General features: G+C 40.7%; 2 protein-coding genes across 2 annotated transcripts in view; both read left to right on the top strand.

The window, feature by feature from the left end:
* Positions 1-1,024, top strand: part of DDC (dopa decarboxylase) — a 53,348-nt gene extending 52,324 nt beyond the window's left edge. The window contains 2 exon segments of the mRNA XM_062568496.1: positions 807-984; positions 987-1,024. Coding sequence (XP_062424480.1) covers positions 807-984; positions 987-1,024 — 216 coding nt within the window.
* Positions 1,025-9,875: 8,851 nt separating this feature from the next.
* FIGNL1 (fidgetin like 1) lies at positions 9,876-11,951 on the top strand. The gene has a single exon (XM_062567943.1). The coding sequence runs from the start codon at positions 9,876-9,878 to the stop codon at positions 11,949-11,951; it is 2,076 nt and encodes a 691-aa protein (XP_062423927.1).
* Positions 11,952-18,597: the final 6,646 nt, after the last annotated feature.

Genomic DNA, 18,597 nt, shown 5'->3' with positions numbered 1-18,597 from the left:
GAAGGAGACAAAATTTAATAATGCATGCATGCATGTTGAGTCACTCTAACTTTCTGCAAGATATTTCACATTTACACCTTTATTTCCCTGACTGTACAAAAAAGATGATGTTTGCTTGCAGCGGGAGGGTCCGTTTAGCACATTTCTAGAATCCCAAAGAAAAGTCTCTGAAGGACCCTACAGCAGTCTCTGTTCTCTCTTACTATAGAACTTGAGGCAAATATTGTTTTAGTGTTTCTACTGATAGTATGAACCAGTTTTATTCTTTGATTTTACTGACATTATGCCGGGGTACATTACTGCAACTATTTCTTAACGAAGGGTAAGATTTCCATCTTCATAGACTCTCTAATCAAAGACTCTCTAATAGGAGCCTTGCTTAAGTGAAGACTGAAATTTCTTTTACAAAGGTTAGTATAGTTCATTGCAAAACTGCCTCCCACATGTGTTTGATTAGATCTAAGAAGCGTAATGAAATGGATGGAATAATGGATGCTTTTAAATAAAGCAACATAGCTCTTGTCCTTAGGTCACGAAAAAGCTGACAGCTTTTTCACAAATGCCTCAGTGTGAACACTGTTTTTAAACCACAGTTAATCCATAAATCTCTGTGGCTGAAAAATGATCTTTTGAGCTGTCATCTTATAATCTTTTGGTGGCAAAGCACTGAGAGACTTGAGCTGTGAGAGGAGAAAGTGGCTGCATGCTACTGGTTATACTTCGGCTTGGCTGCTTGGTGGGATTTACATATTCCAAACTAGCTTCTGAAATTCATCACCATATCTGTTGAATTACAATTATTTCAGGGCTCAAATGAACTAAATAAGGCACTTCTTAAAAGCATAAATGAGGCCAAGAAGATTCATCTGGTCCCATGCCACCTGCGAGAAAAGTTTGTGCTACGTTTTGCTATTTGTTCCCGCACAGTGGAATCTACCCATGTCAAGTTTGCCTGGCAGCACATCTCACAGCTAGCAACTGATCTTCTAAAACATGGGAGCAAAAGCAGCAACAGCAGTGGTGAAATAGCAGTGGCTAGGAGGTAATTAACTGTTTTTCTCTGTGTTGCCAAGTTTTATTTTAGGGGCAGGTGGGAAAGTTAAATTACAAAAGTGTTGCTATATAGCCCAGCTGTGTTAGCAAAATCATTGCCAGCAAGTTGTGTTGTAACCTTAGTCATTGATTTTTCTGTATTACAATTTCACCTTGGCCACTTTGAGGATGGACATAGCCATGGGTGCTGGTGCTTTGGTTTTGTTCCTGTTTGCAGTCAAGAGCATTTACTGAACCAGCCAGTGGAGGCAGAACACTGTCTCCATTAAACCCTTTGCACATCCACACCTTCTTTTTAGAGATGAAACCATGCGGTGCTATAACCAATTAATTTAACATTATTATGACCTCAGAAAAAAACAGGTTATTGGAAGTTCACTAACCTGGTTGTAGCACTGCTTGGGTCTTATATAAACTGGCAAGCACCAATGTTGCAACAGTTTGGGGCAGTGTTGTGTCATGACACACTTGCTGCAGTAATTTTGCAAATGAAGTCAGTGCCTTGAAGATGTCTTTCATTAGAAAGCCAAATCAGAGGTGAGTGAGTGTTAAATGGAAACTAACAGTCCTCATGGCAGGTTCACCAGTCTCCCTTAAAGGGTTTGGTTTTAAGACAGCCATTTTCTCAAATCTTAGCACATGATTTATACTGATTTTCACTTTGATCATTCATAATGATGCCTCATACAAGCTCCTTGTTCAGAGTTTTGTCAAAATCAATGTGCTACCTGATCTTCTGTATTTTTAGTAAAGTTATTAAAAGCAGTAATTACTTGAAAATAACTTGAAAATTATCTTTTGTGAAAGATAGCCCTGTGATTTTTATGGCTACCATTGTGTTTATTTCATTGTGTGTGACTTTAAATCTTTGACAAAATAGTCTGAGAAATGTGATTGCAAAAATGCTCCTTTCAGTTTCTCAAATGAGTTAAAAAAAAAAAAAAAAAAAAAAAAAAAAGAACAGACCCCCAAAATATACTTTGGCACCTCCATCACTGTTTTTTGTTCCATCGACAAGCAAATCTGGAATATAAAATAAATCCAATTGGGTATTGAAAAATAATTAATCTTCAGAAAGTCAAATAATGTGCAGTTAACACACACCATCAATACATCATCTTGCTGAATGCATGTACAGTAAAGAGATGAAATAAAGGTCAGAGACAATATCTTACTTGAGTACTTCTGCCAGTTTGAAAACAAATTCCAGTCAGTTCTGCTTAGATAAGAACAAAATACAAGGCTACTCCAAGAAAGATAATCTGTAGGATTTATTGCTATGTTCCATTTATTTTAATCTTTTCCTTTTATTGTTCGTTTTATGTTCTAATGTATACTGAACAACTTTCAAAATTGTTAGGTTTCCTTCCTCCATCCCATGCAATGTAGTTCCTACATTTAGAAAGTTACATATATGCACTGGGGCAGCTTGGCACAGAGCTGCTCCTATGCACCATCTCTCCAGAAGGGACCAAGAAGCAGACTGTGGACCAGGTGGGTTTTTCTGATGACTTCTAGACACTCCTCTGTCATGCAGCTTGGGGGAAGATTAGTCTTAATGTATATACAGGTGGCACAGAGATGTGCGCTAGTCTTGACACTTAGAAAAAACTGACCAAACTCTGTATTTCTAGCATGTTAAGTCATGAGAGTAGGGGAGGCAATGGCATACAGCCCTTCTGTTAAGGCTAATTCGAAGCTATTTTGTCCACCCAGATGGAAAAGCAGATTACTGTTTCTTTAAAGAACTGATTTCACGTGTAACAGATGAAGCAAGGTGTAACAAATTAGTCTGGCTGAACCAAGTAATATTTAAGCAAGTGATGGAGCCATTCTACAAGATACTGCTCTTAGCTGCATTGTCAGAAATTTTGATAATATTGTTATCTTTAGCAGAACCAATATGAAATTAAGGTTTTCTGTGACAGCACAGTACAACAAATTAGTAGATTGAACAAAGGTAAAAATGCTGGTAGTATTTTTATTACTTTCTGGTTTTTATTTTTAAAACAATATTAGTCTTTTCTCATGACTTAGGAAACAAAATTCATTCATAGCAAATATGGTCCATACTGACATATGAGACAGACCAATATTTTGTGTGTGAAGTACATAAACAGCTTTGTCCAGGAAAAAAGGAGATCAGTTCTGACCAAGGCTACGACAGAGTAAGTCCAGGATAATTCCACTGAAATGAAATGGAGTTGCTTTGGGTTTACGTGACTATAATTGAAATTAAAACCTGACTAATAGGAATTGGAAAAGAAATGTGTAATCTAAAGCAACACCACACTGAACATAAGCGGATTGCAGTGGAAATCCTCTCCATGGAAACCAGAGCACAGAAGGATAATACATGCCTGTGTAAGCCTCAAACTGCTATGGAAGTGGGATGTGGGCAGGATATACAACTAAACCCAGGCACGGTGAAACAGCCCAGAAGTGTAGTCATAGGTCCCATTGGACCTTTGCGGGAGAACTGTTGCCAAAACATTTTGTTGCACCTTTTCCAGCATATAGAAGGTCAGTTTTAGAAGAGGCTCTTGCCTAGATACTAAAACTCTTTTTGGCAAAGAACTTAGCATAAAGGTTACGTTGAAATATTACTAATAAAGTAAAAGTTGTTCGTTTTTAAAGAAATGACTTAAGCATAGCTTTCAACAAACAGTGGTGACAAGACCCATAGAATTATATTTCCCCATAGCTAGCACAATACAGAAATCTAATTTCATAGTTACATGTCCACAGAATCACAGAATGGGTAAGGTTGTAAGGGACCTCTGGAGATCATCTAGTCCAACCTCTCTGCTCAGCAGGGTCACCTAGAGCATCTTAGACAGGGTTGCATCCAGGCGGGCCTTGAATATCTCCAGAGAAGGAGACTCCACAGCCTCTCTGGGCAACCTGTTTCTGTGCTTTGTCACTCTCACAATGAAGAAATTCCACCTCACATTCAGGCAGAATTTTCTGTGGTTCAGTTTGTACCCATTGCTGATTTTTCTGAGATTCTGGGATGATTTCAATCTGTAATCAATGAAGGTCTTTATAGCAGTCTCTCATGTTCTCTTTTTCCCATGTGATAATTCCTTCCTAGAGTATGAATGTTAGGTCATCTGGAAAAAAAAAAATCTAGGCTCTATAATCAACTCGAACAAAAGTTTTAAAAATAATATTTCTGAAAGAAAAGATATAACTGATGTTTCTGTTTTGTAGCTCTGCAACATGTCTTTAAGTGAAATGATTTATGTTGATGATCACTGTATTTATGAATAGTTAATATGTGAACCTGGATTTACTGTGCCTTGTGTTCAAAAGTTAATAGTCTGTGCTGATTAACACTGTTTGATGTTAATAATTATGAAATCTTGGAATTGCACTTTAGTAGAATATCCAGATCTCAAATGAGACAGTGCAGCTACTAGATAAGGAGGGAAAAGAGCAAATTTTCAGTAACCGTACAGATTTTTTTAACTAGCACAATGCTACTACAATGCTTACATTCTTGCTAATAATGACAGATTATAAATATATTTTATTACTGACAGTAAAATATTGAAAAGATTATGTATTTATCGGTTTACTGCTAATATATTCAGGACTGCATTATAATTACTAAATTTCTAATTTACTCTTGCCTTCACATATAAGATTCTGTTAATGTTTGGCGTTATTTGTTGTCAACTACAATATCATATTTGATGAATAGTACTCACATTGCCATTGTTTTAAAACTATAGTTTAAACCTGGAGATGTATGTACACTTGAATTGCTGAAAGACAGGAGCAAGTGAAAAATAAAACTGGAAAACCGTGAAGACTGGGATGGTGGTGGGGATAAAATAACAATCAATGGATAATATTTAAATAGTATATGTGGAGTCTTTAAGACCTGACTGGGAAAATATTCAGACTTCTAGTGCTTTTTATTATTGCAAATTGTGAGCTGTGGTGTTTCTCTGAAATCTGTATGCAAAGCCTATTAACCACATACGTTTTACTGACAGCATTAATAAAGTAAATCAAAACTGTAAGTATTGCCTCTCTTTTGATATTGACCAAGTTGTTCTCATTTTATTCTTGCCAGCTACACTTTTAGTGGTCTAACTTCCCTATTCCACTAACCGCTACACTTAGATCATTTCAATGCATTTATTTTCACCATTAGTAACTCTGACTCAATGTATCCTTTGAAAACATTACTTTGCAAAATAGAATTCTTGTTGGAAATCTCCTCTTCAACAACATGATTCTGAAAAAATCCTGGTAATAATCAGCATCAAAACTGATCCTTCCATAAAAGTGTTCACAGTCCTGCAAGCTAAATGTGTCCTTAGACCTAGCTGGCTAACTTCTGCTTTAGTTTGTAGCTCAGGAACAAGTGGATAGGACAAGGCCATGGCCCATTTTATTAGCATTGTCTCATTTTACTGTGTGTTCCCAAATATACATTACAGTTGCAGACTTCTCCACTCCTATTCAAACTGAGGTAACATCCACCCCTGTTTGCAACCAAAGGGAAATCAAGAAAGCATGACAGCAGTGGTGGTGCAAACTATAAATGTTAGCACAACATAGTCTTAGATGATATCTTACATAGTAGCACAGACCGTTTAATATGCTGTCTACACTAATGATATAACAAGCTTGATGTGTAACAGAAACCTGACAGGAACTGTAAGTGTTTCTCACAGAAAATTAAATGTGCACCCACACAGAAGTGACTATATTCATATCGGAGATGTCACTGCAGCGTAGGGTACTGATCTGAATCTAGGTCGGTGTGATCTGCATGGGAACTCCAGGACCAGTTTCAGTCCATAGTATGCATCCCTCCACCCACCATATTTTACCCTATAGAGTCCATCTGCTGCTGGGATCTTTTATAGCAGAGTTGTTCTCCCAAAGAAACCTTTCAGCAACTGCCACCTCAGGAGCATGCTAGACAGAGCGGGTTTCTGTTCCTGCTGTTCAGGTTGTGGCAGACTCATGTTCTGCGCCACAGTGGGAAAGAGGTGCTTGAAACTGGCTGCTGTGGAGCTACTTGCAAGAGGGGGACAGGTACCTTTATCCAGCACCTGTGTGACTGCTGAGGGTGGCAACTGCATGAAGCAGTTCAGGAACTCACATCAGTGAGAATTCAACAGCACAAGCGAATGAGCTGCCTGGGTCCGTAACTGGCCTGTGCAGCTTGCACTGATGATATACTGGTCTATCACCTCAGCTAACCCGTTCCCCTGGCAAACTAAAGAGATGGCCAGCTACATTCCCATGTGGGAGTGTCACCTACCCAGACCCTGAAATAACTAAAATGGTGGTAACGGAGGACAGAATCTCTGACAGCAATCACTAGACTTTTTCCAAAGTGAATATATCTAGAGAGCATTCTAACTTCATTGAGAGAAATGAACAACAGATACCCGAAATGTTTTGACTAGAGCTGGCTGTACCTGCAATTTCAGGCAGGCATTTTAGCATAAGATGGGTTATATTACATTTGTACATTGATTCAATATGCACAGATGCAAGGCTGTTCATTTTCTGCCTCCCCACAATGGTTTACTGCTTGTGTTTTCTCTGTTACAACTGAAAATGGCCCAGGTTAGGTAAGTTCTCCAGCTTCTTCCTTTGTGACTGCAGTAACTTTCAGATGAAGAAACAGAGGTTTATGATTAAGTTTTTCCAAAGTCAAGAATCCTCGCAGAGCAGATGATGAAGTTAGCTGAGTCTACCTCATACATCTAGCCACGTTACTGAAAAGGTAAACACGTAGGGCACCCGAGGAGAAACCGCAGCAGCCGGCAAAGCGCCGCAAGGGGTGGCGGTGCCTCATGGGGACGCGGGGAGGCCGCACGCAGCCGCGCCCGCAGACCGCCCAACGGCTCCCGCGCGCGCCGCGGGCGGGGCGGACACAGCCCCACCCCCGCACACGCGGATCCCGCGTCCATTGGAGGGTGTGCGCCGCACTCGCAGCCAATAGGAGGCAGGAAAGCCCCTCCTCCCGTGCAGGCTCCACCCAGCAACCCCCGCTGGCAAGCCCGGGCGGCAGACGGATGACGTCAGAGCAGCGAACCTTCCCTCTGCTGCCCTGCTCTGTCTCCCGGTTTCTGATTGGCTCCACGGCCTAGGGCCTTGTTACCCGATTGGTTGGCAGGGGTGGGGCGGGGCCTCGGGGCAGAGCGCGCGCGGGATGCCGAGGAGGAGCCCGGCCGCGGCCGCGGCTGGTGGGTGCGCGCGCGCGCGGGGGGCGCGGGCGGCGCGGGCGGCGGGAGGGGCCGGGGTGGCGGCGCGGGCGCGTTCCAGGGGCCCCCTGCGCCCCCTCCCCCACCCCGCCACTGCGCGGGAGGCGCGCGCGGGGCCGCTGGGGTGAGCCCCGCCCGGCGGAGGCGGTTGGTGACCGTTGAGCACCGCCCGCCGCCCCTCCGCCGCTGTGGAGGAGCGAGGTGCGGGTAGGCGGTTGCTCTCGCTGCCCTTTGGGGCCGTGGTTTCAGGTGTAGCCGGGGGTGGGGGGCGGGGGCCACCTGCTTCGCGGGATGAGGTGTGCAGCCTGGCGGGCCGAGAGCGGGGGGCGCGGGTCCCCGGCCGCGCCGTTGGTACGCTTTCGCTCGCGCTGTGTCGCCTGCGGGCGCCTGGGCCGGTTCGCGCTGCTGGAAGGCGTGTGCGTCCTGTATGACCGTAAGGACGTACAGCACGGAGCTCCTCGAGTAACTACATACCCTTCTGTTTGCAGAGCCTGAACGATTTTAGTTGATTGAAGCGTAGTTTTGCATGCCAGAAGTTTACTATTGTTAATCCTTCGATTAACCTCCAGCCTTAGGAACTTGTGTTGAAGTGTGGTATCTACAAAATCTGGGAACAGTGTCAGCTCAAGAAGAAGTGTGGACTATCCACATATGAATTTGATTATCTCTTAGGGAAAAATGAGAACATTGGGATCTAGAATGGGAGAGAATAGGATACTGGAAGATTTTTAAGAAGAAAAATCAAATTAAAATTATAAATGAGATACAGTAGCCACGTAATGGTAGATGCGATAAGGCTGGACCAGTGGAAAAGCCATACCTCTTGCTTTTTGGTGTGGAGGAGGTAAAGAGAAGTGATGGAGAGGGATAGAGAGCTCTCCATCTCTTACTCACCTGACACACACTTGCAGATGGAACTTGCACCTCATTCAGACACATGCACTGTGAGAATGGACCATAGTAGCAATATAGTGTGTGACTATCCATTAAACTGTTTAAGTGTTAGGAAGAAAATTACTCCAATTTAATGAGACTATAATACTTTAGAAGCTGCTAGTGCAGGGATGTATGGCTTTTTTTAAAGTCATAAAGCTTTTTTTAATGGGTTTTTTAAAGTCATGATTCATCGTAAAATATGTTCTGATTTTTCTTAACAGCTCTATAAAGTTGGGTTTAAATTTAAAACAAAATAATTTATCTTCATCTTATTACTTGTGTAACCCCTCTTGTCATATTCAAATTATGCTCTCTGTTGTGGTAGACTGATGCAGTCATGGACCCAATATTTTTCTGAGGGCAAATAGAGAGGAAATTCCTCACAGTTTTCCCTCAGATCTCTTTCCAGTCATGTATTCTGAGCACCCTTACATTAGTGTACATGCGTACATAGTCTATAGCTGACTCCAGAGAAGACTGGGAATTGACTTGTACTCTATTCTTCTGTTTGTTTTTCAGAAGGAGAGGAGAATAGGTAGACCCATGCTCTATCAGCTTTTGTTTTAAATATTTTTTTTTACCTAAAAATCCCCAAATGTGTTCAAGTTAAAAAGAGAAAATAGAATTTGATGCATTTCAGTCATGTCATGTATTAGACAAATGTCTTTTGTGAGCAGATCAAAAGATGGGAATTGCTGTGCACTAGGAGCTTTGTGTAAACCCGTTGAGGCAGTGGTTCCATATTTTTGCATGTGCCTCTGTCTCTTCTGAAATCATTAATTCTTGACTCTACCAGAAATATTTTTGCATGTGACCACATTGTAGAGAAAGAGTTCTTTGAAATTTTATAAAAAATATGAACATGTCTTTTCAAACCTAGTAAATGCTCCTTCCTAGCTAAAAGTTATCTTTCATATTTGTTAGACTCAGAAGTGGCTGAAGGAATTTAATTTCTACTTTCTACAACTGAAAAACAAGCATCACTCTAAAGACATAAGGTGTTTTGTTTCTTTGCAGTATAAAATTGGGAGGTTTTGAAAGGTTCAACAAGAAAATAGTTTTAACTGCTTGTTCTGAATCTAAATATTTTTTTTTTTATCTGAAAGTTTACTAAATTCAGGCCTATTCATTCCATTCCCCTTTCCTCACTGATCTTGCACATAGTCTTATTTATTTGTTTCATTGTTTAATTTTTATTGCTGTCAGTGTAATAGATTTTGTCATTCTGACAATAGTCTGTAATCTGTCCTCTGCTGCACCATGCACTATTCTCTCAGACAAGAGTGAAAACACTGCTGATTTCATTTAACAAGGCCATTTTTTGTTTGGCCATCTGTTACTATTCTTTGCAGTCTACTTACCTCCCCAGAAGACTGTGATTAGAAGCAAACTCTTTTTTTTTTCTTTGAACAACAAAGAAAAGAGAAATTCAGTCTTAATGTGTTTATACCACATATCTTGTTCTTTTTTGGAATTGATAAAGTGACTGGCCAAGTGGCTTACAAGATCTCCTACACTATTTCTCTGAATTAAAATAATTTATGTTTTCATTTATATGTATTTAGGAAATGGGGAAGCAGCCAAAATAAATAGCTGTGAAGTTTATTTTATAACAACAGGTATTTTGTATACATTGCAGAGTCAGTGATGGAAAAACCCACCCATGGTACCGTGCACCTGAGCGACTGGCAGAAAAGTTACTTTGCTATTACCTCTGGCACCTGCACACCCGGACAGAAGGCAGATGGATATCGTGCAAAAATTCTGCGTATTCAGTATGCATGGGCAAACTCTGAGATCTCCCAGGTCTGCGCTGCCAACCTGTTTAAAAAATATGCAGAGAAATACTCTGCAATTATTGACTCTGACAACATAGAGACTGGCTTGAATAACTATGCTGAAAACATTTTGACTTTGGCAAAGTGTCAGCAAAATGACAGTGACAAGTGGCAATCTGCCTTGACAACAGAGAATGTATTTGAGTTAAAATGTGTGCAAGAGAGGATGCAGGCTGGCAAAAATTTCCAAAGCTCTCAGATGGCACCAGCAGATGCCGTTGTGCTCGCTGATAAAGGGGTCAGTGCCTCTGCCGCTTCAGGTCTCCCAAAACTCACTGTCTTCAGCAGTGCTGGAGAGACTGGCCTCTCTGCTGGCTCATCAAAATGTACAAGTGAGGGACTAGATCTCCTTGAGCATCCCTCATCTTCAAAGTCTTTTCAAAGCAGTGTGCCTCCTGTGACCAAAACTTCAGATATATTTCCTGCCTCTTCTGCTTCCTTCAATGAACTGATTCAAACAGGTGTCCAGGCAACTCCACTATTTGGAAATAAAGAAGCAATGAGTAGCAGTTCTCTGCAAGCATCAGGTCACTCTGGTGATGGACAAAATTGGTCTCTTTCCAGTCAGCCAGCTGTACATACATGGTCTGCAAATTCTGGAAAGAGAAAAGCATTTTATAATGTGGCTGATGAAAGCAGCACTGTGATTTCTAGCCTTGCTCCATACAAGGCTTCTGTTAGTACAGAAGCCAGTAGTTCTTCCGGGAACAGAAACAGAAATGAAGAGGGCAGTATTACTGGTTTTAGAACTGCAAAAGAACAGCTGTGGGTGGATCAGCAAAAGAAACCTCAAAATGTACCCCAGCGCACACCAATCTCATCATATGGGGGTGTAAAAAAATCACTGGGTGCAGGCAGATCTCGGGGTCCATTTGGCAAGTTTGTGCCTCCGGTTCCAAAGCAAGATGGAAATGAAAATGGAGGAGCACAGTGTAAACCTCCTACAAGAGGACCAGCAGAACCATCACTTCTGACAGATGAACGACTGAAAAACATAGAACCAAAAATGGTTGAACTCATTATGCATGAGATCATGGACCATGGGCCTCCTGTGAACTGGGATGACATTGCTGGAGTTGAATTTGCTAAAGCTACAATAAAAGAAATAGTAGTCTGGCCTATGCTGAGGCCAGACATCTTTACTGGGTTACGTGGTCCTCCTAAAGGAATTCTTCTCTTTGGCCCCCCTGGGACTGGCAAGACTCTCATCGGCAAGTGCATTGCGTGCCAGTCTGGAGCTACATTTTTTAGCATCAGTGCTTCTTCTCTGACCTCCAAATGGGTAGGTGAGGGGGAGAAGATGGTCCGTGCGTTGTTTACTGTGGCACGATGTCAGCAGCCAGCAGTTATTTTTATTGATGAAATTGATTCTCTGTTGTCCCAGCGTGGAGATGGGGAGCACGAGTCTTCAAGAAGAATAAAAACTGAATTTCTGGTGCAGTTAGATGGGGCGACAACCTCCTCTGAAGATCGTATTCTGGTAGTCGGAGCAACAAATCGGCCCCAGGAAATAGATGAAGCTGCCCGAAGGAGACTGGTAAAGAGACTGTACATTCCCCTTCCAGAAGCTTCGGCTAGGAAGCAGATTGTTACTCGCCTAATGTCAAAAGAGCACTGCTGCCTGAATGAGGAGGAAATTGAACTCATAGTTAAGAAGTCGAGTGGGTTTTCTGGGGCAGACATGACACAGCTCTGTCGAGAAGCTTCTCTGGGCCCGATCCGCAGTCTTCAGTCAATGGATATTACAACCATCATGCCAGACCAAGTACGGCCTATTGCTTTTCTTGACTTTGAGAGTGCCTTCAAAACTGTGCGGCCCAGTGTTTCCTCTAAGGATCTAGAGCTGTATGAAACCTGGAACCAGACGTTCGGCTGTGGTAGATAATTGCGTTGCGACCGTTGAGCAGAAACTTTTCTAACTGTCACATATTAAAGTATGATAATTTAGAGAGTCTGCACTTACTTTTTTGTATCTATTTACCTTTGTAATAAGTCTTGCTGAGTTATGTAAGCACATGTCTAGGCCCTGGCCTGAAGTTTAGCTAACTGAACAGCCTATGAGAAATTTTTTATCATTAGAAATAACAGTGTGAGAAACTGGCAGAAATTACAGATGGCCACTGGGAGAGATGTCTGGATTCCCTCAGTGCTTGAGGAAGAGTTATAAGAGAGATGGCAAAAATTCAGAGGTAATTGAAGTGCGTATTGGGATCTCCTGCGGAGCGGAATCATGCAAGGCCCACTGTGCCTTATCCGTCACACCGTGTGAGGCGCTGTGAGATGACCCAGGTAGTACGCGAATTTGGGTACAGATGTAGCAAAACTGGGACTGGGACTGAGGGCAGATTAAGATATTAGGGGCAGCTTGTTTATCTGGGAGGCAGGCAGCAGGAGCATGAAAAAGAAAGGGTCAAGGAGGGTGAGAAAGCAAAAGCATGGGGGAACAGAAGGAGCAATAATAGAAGGATGTCTCCTGTAAGCAAGCAGTGATGTGAACTCCTGTCTGACTGAGCCCTGCACTATATCACTGCACTCTGCCCTATCTTTTTATTACATCCCCTTCCTGATTATTTCTGCGGATTCTTGCTTTCTGGTGTGTGGGGGGGAGTATGTTTGTGGGTTATCAGGAGGGGTGGGCTGGCCTGGGGGCAGCAGCTGGAGGGATGAGGAAGTGGGGCTACCCGGGGTGTCTGGGGCCAGGCACCTTAGGGACCCCCGTGTGCATGTGTAATTCGCTAGCACGCTTCAAGCTGGACTAGCTGGCGAGCAGGAGGAAACAAGTGTCTGGAAGGAGCCATGGCATGAGCCAGGGCAGTGTAAGGGGGCCTAGCGGCTGGGCCTGGATCTGAGATGAACTTAAAGCCTGTGCTAATGTCAGAGGGATCCGTGAACATGATGTGCTTGTGAAGCTCCAGAGTGAGGGGAGGCGTTGCACTGGGGAGCTTCAGTCCTGTTCAACCTTAGAGGAGAGACAGGTTGGGGCCAGCTATGGCGCTGCATATGTGTGCACATGCGATACTTATGTGGGTGTTGATAAAGGCACTGTTCTGTCTATATTTGTGTTAAGCTGCCCATCCAACGGAGATGGGATAAACGTCGATCTGAGAGTGCATTTGATTTGGCTCTGGTGGACCAGGAAGGAGAAATCTTGTGTCCCGAAGTCCACTGGATTCCACTACTCTTTCAGCAACATATTTTAATTAAAATGCTAACTTCATAACTAAGTTGTACTTCATGTTCTTACCAAAGATTTTAAAGAACGGCACTGCTATTTGCTCATATAACCTGTCCATCACTTGTGGCTGGATAGAGCTGCTTAAACTGAAAACAAATCAAAAGCTTTCCTTTGAGAATTTTTGTTGGTGGGGCAGAGCTGGCTGCAATGCTACCCATGTTTTATTTTCAGTTTCTCTAAAGTGCCTTTTGCTAGGGGAAATGCAGAGTTTAAAAGCTAGCCCTTTGATTCTTATAAAAACGGATACATTGTTGATACTGTTTAGCTAACATTTTTTCAAGTCAATTGGGATGTTAACTACAGCAACTATGAAACTATACTGAACCTTGACTTAAGAATAATTTGAAAAACTTTAGCATTTCTTAGAGCTCATCTCAATTTAAACATAAAATCAGTTTTACTCTTAGTTTATATGATTAAAAAAATATGTACTAGATTGTTTCACAGAGATGTAAAAATTCTGGTATTTGAATTTATCTAAATATTTGAAAGCTTTGAAATAATGAAGATACAGCAATTAAATCATTTTGTAAGACTAAATGTGTGATGTGAATCAAATTGATTAACTTTTGTGCCGACTGGATAAAGATCATGAGATTAAATTTTTATCAGTAATGTTAACTAGAGTTGCCAAAGGAGATTCAGCTCTTAAAAATTTAGTATTGGAGGGCTGCTAAACATGTATTTGGTAATATTTCTACTTTTTCCAAAGATCTTAACTGTAATGAAAACACTCTAAAATCTATTGTCTCAGGCAAGTGAATGAAAAACTCGGAGAATTTTAATTGGTTAGTAAATACCAAGGGTTTCTCAAGAATAATAAAACTATCTATCATTAAATGCCTTGTTTATGCTGGGACTTACCCTGGTGTGCTATGTGAGCATACTGTTTTCATGTATGTTTCTCAGTATTCATATTTTTAATGGAAACAGGGCTCTATGGAAAGGACCAGCAAAAATGCACATGTCAATAGAGAGTAAATGCCTCCTGAAGTGACAAGGACTGGGAGAGAAATGCCATGCAGCTGCATGCACTTTCTGCAAAGTGGACCTCGTGAAAGAGAGAAAGGTAGACCAGCAGCAGCAGCAATTTTTTTTCTCCCTCCTGATTTTTATGTTACTTGTTACTTAGCAATCTCACGAATTGCACCAGCGTGTTCTGGTTTCAGAAAATGTGCAGGTACGGTAAAAGGGAACCTAGGTAATTTTTTGTTGTTTTTTGTTGTTTGTTTTTCGCCTTCTTTTGTAATGCTACATCTCATATGACTGTCTCTCTGGCCATCTTGCATTATTCTAGCTTTGCTGCTGGACTCAGCAAAGTCAGCAGGACTTTTAATACTAGCCCAAAGTGTATTTTATTACCCATTGCAACAATGCCACCTAAAATGAGAGATTAGATCACCAGGAACATAATTTCACAAAATGTAGAAAATTGCGCAGAAATAGGACATGATTGTAATTTAAGGGAAATGGTGCAGATAAATCCACTTTAATGGATCTGTTCGGTTTATGCATGTGCTTTACTGTTTATTCCTTTTGGCTGGCTGAACTGAGGAGAAATGGAGGACTCCCCTTGGGGTTTGTGGTTCAGTAACATTGGGTGCACCATCTTCTAGATTCTCTTAAATAAAGGTAAATAATTTCTGCAGTGCTGGAAAGGTGAGCTCTTATTAATAATTAAGGCAATTCAGACTCTTTCCATTTTCTTACTGTGCGTTTTATCTGAACTGGCTACATTGTCTCAGAGCATTATGAAATCCTCTGCTGAATTTTCATTTATAGCCAACTGCACCGACAAGAGTAAGGAAAAAGCTGATGAGGCAGCAATAATCATCCTTTGCTAATAGGAAGCGGGTGAAAAATAGACTGGCCTGAGAGCATTGGTGAGATTGTACTATTGAAATAAGGCAATTTCTGTTTTTCTAATTGAAATTATGAAACTACTAACCTACTTCCAAATTGACATATCTGTAGAAAAGAACAAGCAAACAGGTAAAACTCCCCTTTTCCTATTAAAAATTATAATTTTGGTGACAATGGAAGATTGCTCTCGGTGAGTATTTTTATTTATTAAGAAGAAGCTTTAAATTGTAGGTCTACAAACAATGCATGCACTTTTCTTCAAACTTACAAGTGCACCTTGACTTGAATTTTAAATAAAAGTTCAGGCTTGGGATGCTTTTGAAAAAAATCTTATCAGTAGTCTTCTTAGCTAAAGAGATGCCATCAGCAGAACTCATGTTCATGCTGAACTACTGTGCTTAGTAAAGATGCTGACATAAAATTTCCCGAGACTGGATTTCTTAAGCTTTCTTTCTTACTCTTTGTACTTTTTATTACTATTTTAATTCATATATGCAGAAAAGCAGGTATGTACAGTGCTGTGATAATAAGTAGTTGCTGTAGAGCTCAAGCCATACTATTTTTTTTGTCCCATTAGGTCACAAATTTCATATAATCTTAGCTCCCACATGTACTGTGAAGCCAAAATTACATTATCACAAAGTTACGAGGCTGGAAAGGACTCTTGAGAAATCATCATATTCTCATTCTATGTAGGGTAAATTTTTGTGGTGCCTGCTTGTTTTGCCTAGTCTATTTTTTAAAACCTTCAGTAATGATAATGTCTTCATCTCTGTTTAGCCTTAGTCATCTTTGCTGTTGAATGTTCATAGCCAAAATAACAGTGATGAAATTATAATGTTTGGCACTTGTTATGTATTTTCCTATACAAGCAAAGGGAAACATCTGACCTTTCTCCATCTTGGCATGACTGGGTCATTAGCTGGGCAAGGAGGAGGATACCAGAAGAAAGGAACCTGCAGGTGCAAGCTTAAACAGGACCAAGGAAGGCTGTGGCTGTTCTGGACTTGGTTGTGCATCACAGCTGTACAGTTCATCCTGCCTTGGACTCAGGGCGGCTCAGACGGTCTCTTAGAATCACCAACACCACCCTGACAGCCCTGCTTACAGGCAAGTGTGTGCCTTTATTTGGGTTGACTCTTCGTAGACTGGGGTTGGTGTGACATCTTGCATTTTGAAGTTCTTCTGAACGTAGCACACTGTCCTTTGGGCTGCCACTACATGAAGACACAATCCAACATCATAGCATCTCTGCCCTCACCTGAAGAGAGAGAATCTGAAAATCAATGCTTTTCATCAGAGCCACGTGAGAAAAAACTTTTAGAAGCTGAAGTTTTCCTCAAATTGTGCCAATAGAAAATTTTAGTTTTATATCAGTTTGTTTGATTTTGGAACTGGAAGCCTCCAGTCTGAAATTCTAACTGGAGTTTGTGAAGTGGAACCAAAGGATAAGTCTGCTAAAGAAAATATTTGCTGTGAAACTGTCTGGAATGATTGTATATTTGCAGTCAGGAGAAAAAAAAAAACACTAGCCTTTTTTTAAGGAAATCACAATATTCCATCTGACTTCTTGTAAAAAATCTTACAAAGTGTTTACAGAGTTTGTGTTCTTTTTTGTAGGTTAAAATGTAATGAGAGATGAAGTTGTCTTGCTTTCGGCTTCTGCTTTTAGATTTAGAGTAGCATCTATTATTTTTTACTCTCTTTACTGAGAGTATTAAAACTTTATTCTGATAACTGCTTATCTAGGGCCAAAGGAAAGACTAGGATAGTCTTTCTACCTAACCTGTTACACAGAATCATTTGTATCAATAGGACTCAGCAGATAGAAATATTACTCAAAGGTGATCAAGTTCCAAATGAATGGAACTTTCCTCCTTTTCCAAAAAAATGGCTTTATCTGGTACCAGTTTCAAGTACTGACTGCTTATGCTTGCAGACAAGTTGAGTGAATGAAGTTTCTTACAAATTCATTCATTAAATAGATAGTGCTCATATATTTATTTTGATATTCTGAAAAAAAGAAAACTTTGGCTTTCATTATTATTTCACATATGTATTTTTTTCCCAAATATAAAAAGAGAGAGAAGAAATAAGATGTGAAATATTGACATAGGCACTTTGAGTGCTTCTGACATATGGCATTTTGTGTGTACTAATTATTTACAAGATATAAGCTGTTTGTGCCAGAAGAAATTATTGCCCATATTGCTTCATTCCTCAGGCATAACAACAGAGTGCAGTTAGCCACTGTCACAGTGTACTAACAACTAGTTGCAGTCTACCTCAGGGCACTGGGTTATGAACCGTGGTGGCTGCAGCACTGATTTACAATCTAGTTTGGATTTAGCTGTCGTGGTTGAGGCAGTGAGAGTCCTCAGCCATCACAGCAAACCAACAGGGATGGACGGCATGGCAAACTGGAAGTACTGGCATGGCTTGCCTTGGGCCCACTGCAGACAGGATATAAATGTGTTACTGTGAAGTTGAATAAGAGAGAATCCTGATTTTTCTTAAATTCTGGAGAATCGCTTTTGGAGAGGGTGTGAACTTCAGTAAGCCCCACACATATGAAAAGGGTTTAACCTGGAGAAGCCTGGTTTCTGCAAGCTGTTCTGGTACCAGCTACTCCGTAACTTGGCATCAAACTAGGAAACAAAGGAGAAAATTCACAAAGAAACAATAGAAATATTGAAACTGGGGAATTTGATTATATGTAAAGATGCAAATATACATGTATACTTTGAACTTACTTGGGCAATATGATAGCTTTCCTTATCTGTTGATAGCTTAACATCACATAAAGGGTACACCTAGCAGTAATGACATAAAACTGAAAAAAAGAAGAGCTATACTTTCAAGAAGGTAGCAGAAACTCTGGGCTAGTATATCTACAACTAGATTGAAGGAAGAGGTGGTGAAAAGGGAGGAAGTAATAGCTAATTTGTTCCCAATTTCTGTGATTAGGCTGGTATTTTCTGAACATCCCCCAGGGATTTTCTCAACAATTTTAATGATATATTAATTTAAAAAGGTACCAACTTGCTTAATGTGGTACTTTACTGTCATATGACACTAAGTCTTACTATTAACTGAAAAAAATTTGCATGGGATAACTAAAGGCTTTAGTGATAAGAAAAGTCTTTCCAAAACCAGAAGTTTTGTACCAAAAATGCAGGAAAACTCAAGATCAGATTTTCAAAAAATGTTTAAATGTCATCTGCTAAAAATATTTACTAATATTGCGTCTATAAATGTCACAGAACTTATAAACTAGAACAAGTAGTGGCCTTTGTTATTTCATTCTATTAAAACTATTTCTCAAATTCTTTTAAAATAGTTACGGTAGTACAATTGCCTTTGGAGTAGTGGCAGTTTGTATCAATGGAAAGTTACCTGTATAATTTTCTGTATAATTTATTCCCTGAGAAGA

The sequence above is a fragment of the Rhea pennata genome, chromosome 2 (assembly GCF_028389875.1).
Source record: "Rhea pennata isolate bPtePen1 chromosome 2, bPtePen1.pri, whole genome shotgun sequence".
Classification (NCBI taxonomy): Eukaryota; Metazoa; Chordata; class Aves; order Rheiformes; family Rheidae; genus Rhea; species Rhea pennata.
The sequence above is the reverse complement of the archived record's forward strand: the minus strand, read 5'-3'. Positions and strand labels throughout refer to the sequence as shown.

Bases quoted from the DNA above. Each gene is read 5' to 3' on its own strand.
- FIGNL1 (XM_062567943.1), top strand. From the start codon at position 9,876: ATGGAAAAACCCACCCATGGTACCGTGCACCTGAGCGACTGGCAGAAA.